Source organism: Drosophila miranda (assembly GCF_003369915.1).
Source record: "Drosophila miranda strain MSH22 chromosome Y unlocalized genomic scaffold, D.miranda_PacBio2.1 Contig_Y1_pilon, whole genome shotgun sequence".
NCBI lineage: Eukaryota > Metazoa > Arthropoda > Insecta > Diptera > Drosophilidae > Drosophila > Drosophila miranda.
In genome coordinates, this window is record NW_022881603.1 from 50,447,234 (window position 1) to 50,458,740 (window position 11,507).

Below are 11,507 nucleotides of genomic sequence, written 5' to 3' on the forward strand. Positions count from 1 at the left end.
TAATATCGTCCATGTATATTATAACTTTGTCTTCCTTTACCATATCTGCAAAAATGTTGTTTGTGAATCTTTGAAACACCGCCGATGCATTTCGTAACCCGAACGGCATCCTCAACCATTCGTATTGTCCCATGGGGGTCGTGAACGATGTGTATTTAACTGAATCTTTATGCATAAATACGTGGAAGTATCCATTCTTCAGGTCTAACTTGGTGAAAAGTCTTTTCCCTGACAGTTTATCTAGTAGGTCGTCTATCAGAGGTGTTGGGTAATTGTCCTTTATCATACCTTTATTAAGTGTGCGATAATCGACGCACAGTCTCAACTCTCCCGAATTCTTTTTTACCAGTACTATAGGCGAAACGTATTCTGACTCACTGGTTCTGATGTAACCTTTTTCTGTGTATTCGTCTATCATTTTCTGTACTTGGGCTTTTTCGCTATACGACAGTCTTCTAGGTGGGCAATGAAACGGTTTTTCGTGTTCGAAATTCAACTTCATTTCCCACTTGGTTTGTGGTAAGTTTGGTCTTTCTGCGTTTACATACGCTGTCCTAAACATGTATTTAAGTCGTCCTGCGAGTTCTTGGCTACAATCTGTCCCTACTTTCAACTCCCAGTCGTTTTCTTTGTCTGGATACTGGCTTGGTAGTTCGTTGAAATTGGTTTTTACGCTCTCGCAGGTATCGCTGTCTTCCAGACACTCAACCATTGCAGAACACTCATTTTCTACCTTGCCTCCACTTTCTACTTCATGCTTATTCTCTTTATCACCCTCATCTTTAACTTCACATTCATATTCTCCTAAACACTCATTCTCTATTTTCCACTCATTTTTTTCTAAACACTCATTTTCTCCTAAACACTCATTTTCTTCTAAACACTCATTTTCTCCTAAACACTCATTTTCTCCTACTCACTCATTTTCTTCTAAACACTCATTTTTTTCTAAACACTCATTTTTTATTTCACACTCGTTTTTTGTCTCACTCTCCTTCTCCTTGCAAATGTCACTTACAATTTTAAATTTGCATAAATTCATAAAATCCCTACCTAACACAGCCTCATAGCCCATCGACTCGTCTGCCACTACTAGTAATTCAAAGTTGATTCGATTTTTGTTAATAATTACAAAACTGGGTATTTTACCAAAGATGTTAAGTTTGCTATTATTTAGTCCAACATAAGCGTAATCCGCATTTTTATTCAAAATAAATTCAATTTCTCTGTTTTTCTTGTCTTTGTTAAACTTATATAAACTTAAATCATCTTCTTTGATTTCGTTCGAACTTAATCGTGAGCGCTCTTCCACTTTATTTAGGTTATTTTCCGACTGGTGCTCTAGACACGATAACTTCATAAAACTTATTGGGCTCCCTGAGTCGATGAGGCAATCTAAGGACAAGCATTTGTTATTGTAATTGCTAATGTATATATTAAATTTGTATATATAATCGTTATGTACCTTGTACTTCTTTTCGTCACAGTGTGACACCTGGTGACTCATGCTGCCGCATCCGTAGCACGCTCCTCTTTCGCGCTTGGGCTTGCGGCACTCCCCTGCCACGTGGCCCAAAGAGTTGCAGTTGTAGCAGCGAATGGGTGTTGGCGAGGCTCCAGTGTTTGCCCCTTCAGTTGAACCGTACTTCTTTGGCAGCATGATCTTCTCGAACGCCTTGAGTAGTTGATATGGAGCGCCAAAGCACTGCATGTGGGCTTGCCTACGCAGGCCTACATCTGGGATACCTTCGATGACTCCGTCAATAAACTCCTCGTCGTCAATGACTATGCGGGATGCCAGCGACACTTTGGCGTTGAAGTACATCGAGAACTCCTCGCCACGTGCCCATGAACGGGACTCGAACTTGCGACGGAGCAACAGTTTGCTTTCCTTGGGATGGAAAGTGTCTTCCATGACGTTCAACAATTGATCGATTGGCAGCGACATGTGCTCCGGACTCGAATGCAGCCACACCAATGCTTTGTCCTTAAGCTTCGACATTAGCAGCATTAGTAGCTTCTCATCCTTCATTTTGTTCACTTTTGCGACGGCCTTAAACTGCGCGATCCAAGTTGGGACGTCATCGCTGTTTCCAGAAATGTTGCCATGATATGTTGGCAACATGTCTTTGGCGGCATTTAGCAACATGACGCCAGCGTCATTGCTGGCGGCTGGTGTTGTGTTCTCTCCTCTCCCTTCCTTCTCCCTCTCGCTCTGCAGCTTCAGCAGCTCGATTTGCAGTTTTAACATTTCAACCTCTGCTCGATATTCGCCATGGTTGTTGTTGTGCCCAGGCGCTTGCGGTGCTTTTTCGTTCTTCTCTTTGCGTTCGCTCTTCGTCGAGTCTTGATCTGCGGCCGCCTCATCTTCCCTCTCGTTCTCGCATGTTTCGGCTGCCGGTGGTCCCTGTCCCCGCAGCTCTACTGGTATTTCGTTAAGTCTCGCTGCCACGGCAGCTTTGCTTCCACCTTTTGGTAGATTGAGGGACTCCAGCCATTCGCGCAGCTGGGCGGCCGAGAACTCCTCCGTGCCGACCAAGTCCGACATGTTTTTTTTCAGCGATGGCGTCTTCGACGGACGAGATAATAAAAATTTTCGCTATTTTTCACTGGCGGCGATTGATCGTATCCCACTTCTGAAATTGTAGGCCGTCTAACCCGGGAATTGTAGTGACCAATATCGGTGCGTGAGTGAACTGTATAGGTATAAAAACACAAACCCGAACCGTACTTCTTTGGCAGCATGATCTTCTCGAACGCCTTGAGTAGTTGATATGGAGCGCCAAAGCACTGCATGTGGGCTTGCCTCCGCAGGCCTACATCTGGGATACCTTCGATGACTCCGTCAATAAACTCCTCGTCGTCAATGACTATGCGGGATGCCAGCGACACTTTGGCGTTGAAGTACATCGAGAACTCCTCGCCACGTGCCCATGAACGGGACTCGAACTTGCGACGGAGCAACAGTTTGCTTTCCTTGGGATGGAAAGTGTCTTCCATGACGTTCAACAATTGATCGATTGGCAGCGACATGTGCTCCGGACTCGAATGCAGCCACACCAATGCTTTGTCCTTAAGCTTCGACATTAGCAGCATTAGTAGCTTCTCATCCTTCATTTTGTTCACTTTTGCGACGGCCTTAAACTGCGCGATCCAAGTTGTGACGTCATCGTTGTTTCCAGAAATGTTGCCATGATATGTTGGCAACATGTCTTTGGCGGCATTTAGCAACATGACGCCAGCGTCATTGCTGGCGGCTGGTGTTGTGTTCCCTCCTCTCCCTTCCTTCTCCCTCTCGCTCTGCAGCTTCAGCAGCTCGATTTGCAGTTTTAACATTTCAACCTCTGCTCGATATTCGCCATGGTTGTTGTTGTGCCCAGGCGCTTGCGGTGCTTTTTCGTTCTTCTCTTTGCGTTCGCTCTTCGTCGAGTCTTGATCTGCGGCCGCCTCATCTTCCCTCTCGTTCTCGCATGTTTCGGCTGCCGGTGGTCCCTGTCCCCGCAGCTCTACTGGTATTTCGTTAAGTCTCGCTGCCATGGCAGCTTTGCTTCCACCTTTTGGTAGATTGAGGGACTCCAGCCATTCGCGCAGCTGGGCGGCCGAGAACTCCTCCGTGCCGACCAAGTCCGACATGTTTTTTTTCAGCGATGGCGTCTTCGACGGACGAGATAATAAAAATTTTCGCTATTTTTCACTGGCGGCGATTGATCGTATCCCACTTCTGAAATTGTAGGCCGTCTAACCCGGGAATTGTAGTGACCAATATCGGTGCGTGAGTGAACTGTATAGGTATAAAAACACAAACCCGGTGATTTAATGTAACTCTTTTTTATTAGCTGCGCGTCCGTCTCTCACAATCGCCATTTACAAAGTGCCCTCACTCTCTTCTCGATGTTTCTTATCCGATATCTCACTATTGGTATTTCCCACCGAGTGTATCGATGGTGCGGTAAATACCAATGCGCGCTGTATGCTATTTTAAATACTAGTTGAATGCCTCACTAATTATTACCTTGCTACAATTCGGCCATCCTGACCGGAGTGCTCCTGAACTCCTTACATTTAATTTAGTTTCTAGATAGGTTGATTTATTACAGTTGGGTGTGGTTTACTCTTAATATTCTAAGTTTACGTGTTACAATCATTTTCTTCATTTTGATTCCCTGTGACATTTGCATTATTACCATTTTCAATCCACGGCTTCATATTTGCCACCGCCCAAACTCCTTTATACGGGATCCTTGATTGTTGAAACCCCTCTACATCTTCTAGCAAATACCTATCATTTTTTAACACCTTTGATATCTTATAAGGTCCTTTGAACTTCGGGATAAGCTTTTTAGACACCCCTGTATGAGTGTCGAAATTTCTCACCATAACTAGATCATTATCTACGTACACGTGTGGCTCCCTTCGCTTTGAATTTGTTGCTTGTTTGTTATAAGACTGTATTTTTTCCTGATGAGTGCCTGCTACTGCTCTAATCTTTTCTATATCCCTTGTTGCCCGCTGTTCGGTTAGTTCGTCTAGATGATCTTTTAGTAAATCTGAAACCTTTCCTTTTTGTACGACCCCAAACAACATTCTGCTCGGGTGTTCATTAATTGTTCTTTGAATTGTGTTGTTCATCGCGTGTTCTACTGTTTCCACTACCATATCCCAATGTAATCCTTTTTCCGGGTCAACAAGCTTTGCAATCATGGGTCCCAAACTTCTGTTCACCCTTTCTACCTGCCCGTTGGCCTGTGGCGACCCTGTTGCTATCTTTACGTGTTTAACATTGCTCTGTTCTAAGAATTCTTCAAACTCTTTTGACGTGAAACAGCTTCCTCTGTCTGACACAATGCATCTGGGTCTACTGTAAGCTCGGAAATAATCTTTCATTGCAATTACTGCTTCCTTTGTGCTAGTGGTTTTGGTCGTATAAAGTCTTACGAATTTGGTGAACGCGTCTATTACTACTAAAACATGTTTGTTGGCCCTGCCTTTGTCGACTGGCCCGAAATGGTCGATATGTACTACCTCGAATGGTCCTGACCCTTTTGGTATGTTGTGTAAAAACCCTTCCTCTTTTCCGTGTTTTGCTGAGTACGCTATGCATTTTAGACAGTTTTCAATGTGTCGCTTGGCTTTATACCTTACGTTTGAGATCCAGTAGCTTTTCGATATAGCGTCGGTCATCTTGTCTATACCGACGTGCCCTAGTTCATCGTGGTACTTATAGAGTACGTGGCCTTCCATTTCCTCGGGTACGCAGAATAGGATAGTATTGTTATCTTTTTTCCTGTATATTATTCCGTTTCTCATCTCATAATGTTTGTGTTCTGATTTCTGTAACGTTTCTCTCAGCTCCATCAGTTTGTTATCTCTGTTTTGGCATATAATTAAATTTTCTTCAAAGGTGTTTGTGTCTACCGTGAGTATCTGAACGGCTCTGCTTAGCGCATCTACGTGTTGCATTCTACTCCCTGACCTGTGTTCTAACTTGTAGTCATAATTTTGTAACTCTAACGCCCAGCGGGCAATGCGTGGATTGAGTTCTTTTTTGTTTAGAGTCATAGTTAGCGCGTTGCAGTCTGTCACTATTTTGAAGGGTATGCCTTGCACGTATACTCTAAACCGTTGTAGTGCATAAATTATCGCTAGTGTCTCCAGTTCAAAGCTGTGGTATTTTGCTTCGGTAATTGTTGTCCGCTTGGAGAAATAAAACACCGGGTGCATTCTGCCATCACCCTTCTTCTGCATTAGAATTGACCCGAAACCTAACGAACTTGCATCGCAATGTAATTCTGTCGGATCTCTGGGATTGTAAAGTGCCAAGATCGGTGCTTCCAACAAATTACTTTTGAGTTGTTCGAAACATTCTAGTTCTACGATACCGAATTCAAACTTCCTGTCTTTTTTGACCAAATCATAAAGGGGCTTAGCTTTCGTAGAAAAATCTTTTACGAACCGTCTAAAGTAAGAACATAACCCTAAGAAACTCTGCACTTCGTTCGTTTTCGTGGGGACTGGGAACCCTTTTACTGCCTGTAATCCCTTCGTATCTGGTTTAATTCCGTTACCCGATATGGAATAGCCCAGGTACTTAACTTCTGACTGTAAGAATTCGCATTTATCAATCCTTAATTCAAGTTTATTCTCTACCAATCGTCTCATCACTTCTTGTAAAATTTCCATGTGACTATCACTATCTTTTGTTGCTACCATAATATCGTCCATGTATATTATAACTTTGTCTTCCTTTACCATATCTGCAAAAATGTTGTTTGTGAATCTTTGAAACACCGCCGATGCATTTCGTAACCCGAACGGCATCCTCAACCATTCGTATTGTCCCATGGGGGTCGTGAACGATGTGTATTTAACTGAATCTTTATGCATAAATACGTGGAAGTATCCATTCTTCAGGTCTAACTTGGTGAAAAGTCTTTTTCCTGACAGTTTATCTAGTAGGTCGTCTATCAGAGGTGTTGGGTAATTGTCCTTTATCATACCTTTATTAAGTGTGCGATAATCGACGCACAGTCTCAACTCTCCCGAATTCTTTTTTACCAGTACTATAGGCGAAACGTATTCTGACTCACTGGTTCTGATGTAACCTTTTTCTGTGTATTCGTCTATCATTTTCTGTACTTGGGCTTTTTCGCTATACGACAGTCTTCTAGGTGGGCAATGAAACGGTTTTTCGTGTTCGAAATTCAACTTCATTTCCCACTTGGTTTGTGGTAAGTTTGGTCTTTCTGCGTTTACATACGCTGTCCTAAACATGTATTTAAGTCGTCCTGCGAGTTCTTGGCTACAATCTGTCCCTACTTTCAACTCCCAGTCGTTTTCTTTGTCTGGATACTGGCTTGGTAGTTCGTTGAAATTGGTTTTTACGCTCTCGCAGGTATCGCTGTCTTCCAGACACTCAACCATTGCAGAACACTCATTTTCTACCTTGCCTCCACTTTCTACTTCATGCTTATTCTCTTTATCACCCTCATCTTTAACTTCACATTCATATTCTCCTAAACACTCATTCTCTATTTTCCACTCATTTTTTTCTAAACACTCATTTTCTCCTAAACACTCATTTTCTTCTAAACACTCATTTTCTCCTAAACACTCATTTTCTCCTAAACACTCATTTTCTTCTAAACACTCATTTTTTTCTAAACACTCATTTTTTATTTCACACTCGTTTTTTGTCTCACTCTCCTTCTCCTTGCAAATGTCACTTACAATTTTAAATTTGCATAAATTCATAAAATCCCTACCTAACACAGCCTCATAGCCCATCGACTCGTCTGCCACTACTAGTAATTCAAAGTTGATTCGATTTTTGTTAATAATTACAAAACTGGGTATTTTACCAAAGATGTTAAGTTTGCTATTATTTAGTCCAACATAAGCGTAATCCGCATTTTTATTCAAAATAAATTCAATTTCTCTGTTTTTCTTGTCTTTGTTAAACTTATATAAACTTAAATCATCTTCTTTGATTTCGTTCGAACTTAATCGTGAGCGCTCTTCCACTTTATTTAGGTTATTTTCCGACTGGTGCTCTAGACACGATAACTTCATAAAACTTATTGGGCTCCCTGAGTCGATGAGGCAATCTAAGGACAAGCATTTGTTATTGTAATTGCTAATGTATATATTAAATTTGTATATATAATCGTTATGTACCTTGTACTTCTTTTCGTCACAGTGTGACACCTGGTGACTCATGCTGCCGCATCCGTAGCACGCTCCTCTTTCGCGCTTGGGCTTGCGGCACTCCCCTGCCACGTGGCCCAAAGAGTTGCAGTTGTAGCAGCGAATGGGTGTTGGCGAGGCTCCAGTGTTTGCCCCTTCAGTTGAACCGTACTTCTTTGGCAGCATGATCTTCTCGAACGCCTTGAGTAGTTGATATGGAGCGCCAAAGCACTGCATGTGGGCTTGCCTACGCAGGCCTACATCTGGGATACCTTCGATGACTCCGTCAATAAACTCCTCGTCGTCAATGACTATGCGGGATGCCAGCGACACTTTGGCGTTGAAGTACATCGAGAACTCCTCGCCACGTGCCCATGAACGGGACTCGAACTTGCGACGGAGCAACAGTTTGCTTTCCTTGGGATGGAAAGTGTCTTCCATGACGTTCAACAATTGATCGATTGGCAGCGACATGTGCTCCGGACTCGAATGCAGCCACACCAATGCTTTGTCCTTAAGCTTCGACATTAGCAGCATTAGTAGCTTCTCATCCTTCATTTTGTTCACTTTTGCGACGGCCTTAAACTGCGCGATCCAAGTTGTGACGTCATCGTTGTTTCCAGAAATGTTGCCATGATATGTTGGCAACATGTCTTTGGCGGCATTTAGCAACATGACGCCAGCGTCATTGCTGGCGGCTGGTGTTGTGTTCTCTCCTCTCCCTTCCTTCTCCCTCTCGCTCTGCAGCTTCAGCAGCTCGATTTGCAGTTTTAACATTTCAACCTCTGCTCGATATTCGCCATGGTTGTTGTTGTGCCCAGGCGCTTGCGGTGCTTTTTCGTTCTTCTCTTTGCGTTCGCTCTTCGTCGAGTCTTGATCTGCGGCCGCCTCATCTTCCCTCTCGTTCTCGCATGTTTCGGCTGCCGGTGGTCCCTGTCCCCGCAGCTCTACTGGTATTTCGTTAAGTCTCGCTGCCATGGCAGCTTTGCTTCCACCTTTTGGTAGATTGGGGGACTCCAGCCATTCGCGCAGCTGGGCGGCCGAGAACTCCTCCGTGCCGACCAAGTCCGACATGTTTTTTTTCAGCGATGGCGTCTTCGACGGACGAGATAATAAAAATTTTCGCTATTTTTCACTGGCGGCGATTGATCGTATCCCACTTCTGAAATTGTAGGCCGTCTAACCCGGGAATTGTAGTGACCAATATCGGTGCGTGAGTGAACTGTATAGGTATAAAAACACAAACCCGGTGATTTAATGTAACTCTTTTTTATTAGCTGCGCGTCCGTCTCTCACAATCGCCATTTACAAAGTGTACTCACTCTCTTCTCGATGTTTCTTATCCGATATCTCACTATTGGTATTTCCCACCGAGTGTATCGATGGTGCGGTAAATACCAATGCGCGCTGTATGCTATTTTAAATACTAGTTGAATGCCTCACTAATTATTACCTTGCTACAATATGATATGGGGAATATACTTAGCCGGCAATGTCTGTATATTTTATATGAGTATATATATATTTCTTAATATATATGAATAATTTTGAAGTGATAGTATAGTATTTTGTATTAAAATACGAAAAGAAACTATTGTTAAGAGGCACTTTCAAGTAAAAATACCCGATTTGCGGAAAGCGTGGCAGAAAACCTTTATAGGGAGTGGTAGTCTCGTGCATGGTATATTTCATATGAAAAATTTATAATGAAAAATTATTAATTTAATTTCATATGATATGGGGAATATACTTAGCCGGCAATGTCTGTATATTTTATATGAGTATATATATATTTCTTAATATATATGAATAATTTTGAAGTGATAGTATAGTATTTTGTATTAAAATACGAAAAGAAACTATTGTTAAGAGGCACTCTGAAGCAAAAATACCCGATTTGCGGAAAGCGTGGCAGTAAACCTATATAGGGAGTGGTAGTCTCGTGCATGGTATATTTCATATGAAAAATTTATAATGAAAAATTATTAATTTAATTTCACATGATATGGGGAATATACTTAGCCGGCAATGTCTGTATATTTCATATGAGTATATATATATTTCTTAATATATATGAATAATTTTGAAGTGATAGTATAGTATTTTGTATTAAAATACGAAAAGAAACTATTGTTAAGAGGCACTCTGAAGCAAAAATACCCGATTTGCGGAAAGCGTGGCAGAAAACCTATATAGGGAGTGGTAGTCTCGTGCATGGTATATTTCATATGAAAAATTTATAATGAAAAATTATTAATTTAATTTCATATGATATGGGGAATATACTTAGCCGGCAATGTCTGTATATTTCATATGAGTATATATATATTTCTTAATATATATGAATAATTTTGAAGTGATAGTATAGTATTTTGTATTAAAATACGAAAAGAAACTATTGTTAAGAGGCACTCTGAAGCAAAAATACCCGATTTGCGGAAAGCGTGGCAGAAAACCTATATAAGGAGTGGTAGTCTCGTGCATGGTATATTTCATATGAAAAATTTATAATGAAAAATTATTAATTTCATATGATATGGGGAATATACTTAGCCGGCAATGTCTTTATATTTTATATGAGTATATATATATTTCTTAATATATATGAATAATTTTGAAGTGATAATATAGTATTTTGTATTAAAATACGAAAAGAAACTATAGTTAAGAGGCACTCTGAAGCAAAAATACCCGATTTGCGGAAAGCGTGGCAGAAAACCTATATAGGGAGTGGTACTCTCGTGCATGGTATATTTCATATGAAAAATGTATAATGAAAAATTATTAATTTAATTTCACATGATATGGGGAATATACTTAGCCGGCAATGTCTGTATATTTCATATGAGTATATATATATTTATTAATATATATGAATAATTTTGAAGTGATAGTATAGTATTTTGTATTAAAATACGAAAAGAAACTATTGTTAAGAGGCACTCTGAAGCAAAAATACCCGATTTGCGGAAAGCGTGGCAGAAAACCTATATAGGGAGTGGTAGTCTCGTGCATGGTATATTTCATATGAAAAATTTATAATGAAAAATTATTAATTTAATTTCATATGATATGGGGAATATACTTAGCCGGCAATGTCTGTATATTTCATATGAGTATATATATATTTCTTAATATATATGAATAATTTTGAAGTGATAGTATAGTATTTTGTATTAAAATACGAAAAGAAACTATTGTTAAGAGGCACTCTGAAGCAAAAATACCCGATTTGCGGAAAGCGTGGCAGAAAACCTATATAGGGAGTGGTACTCTCGTGCATGGTATATTTCATATGAAAAATGTATAATGAAAAATTATTAATTTAATTTCACATGATATGGGGAATATACTTAGCCGGCAATGTCTGTATATTTCATATGAGTATATATATATTTATTAATATATATGAATAATTTTGAAGTGATAGTATAGTATTTTGTATTAAAATACGAAAAGAAACTATTGTTAAGAGGCACTCTGAAGCAAAAATACCCGATTTGCGGAAAGCGTGGCAGAAAACCTATATAGGGAGTGGTAGTCTCGTGCATGGTATATTTCATATGAAAAATTTATAATGAAAAATTATTAATTTAATTTCATATGATATGGGGAATATACTTAGCCGGCAATGTCTGTATATTTCATATGAGTATATATATATTTCTTAATATATATGAATAATTTTGAAGTGATAGTATAGTATTTTGTATTAAAATACGAAAAGAAACTATTGTTAAGAGGCACTCTGAAGCAAAAATACCCGATTTGCGGAAAGCGTGGCAGAAAACCTATACATGATGAACAGTTGATGTCCATCGGTA

The 11,507-nt window shown here is 40.3% G+C and overlaps 2 protein-coding genes across 2 annotated transcripts; both read right to left on the reverse strand.

Moving 5' to 3' along the window:
* Positions 1 to 1,162: 1,162 nt before the first annotated feature.
* LOC117190553 lies at positions 1,163 to 2,717 on the reverse strand. Its single transcript, XM_033395614.1, has 2 exons — positions 1,466 to 2,717; positions 1,163 to 1,395 (listed from the first exon to the last, which is right to left on the reverse strand). The coding sequence occupies exons 1-2, from the start codon at positions 2,546 to 2,548 to the stop codon at positions 1,366 to 1,368; spliced, it is 1,113 nt and encodes a 370-aa protein (XP_033251505.1). The 5' UTR covers positions 2,549 to 2,717; the 3' UTR covers positions 1,163 to 1,365.
* A 4,654-nt stretch (positions 2,718 to 7,371) lies between these two features.
* On the reverse strand, positions 7,372 to 8,987 carry LOC117190552. The gene is made up of 2 exons (XM_033395613.1): positions 7,675 to 8,987; positions 7,372 to 7,604 (listed from the first exon to the last, which is right to left on the reverse strand). The coding sequence occupies exons 1-2, from the start codon at positions 8,755 to 8,757 to the stop codon at positions 7,575 to 7,577; spliced, it is 1,113 nt and encodes a 370-aa protein (XP_033251504.1). The 5' UTR covers positions 8,758 to 8,987; the 3' UTR covers positions 7,372 to 7,574.
* Positions 8,988 to 11,507: the final 2,520 nt, after the last annotated feature.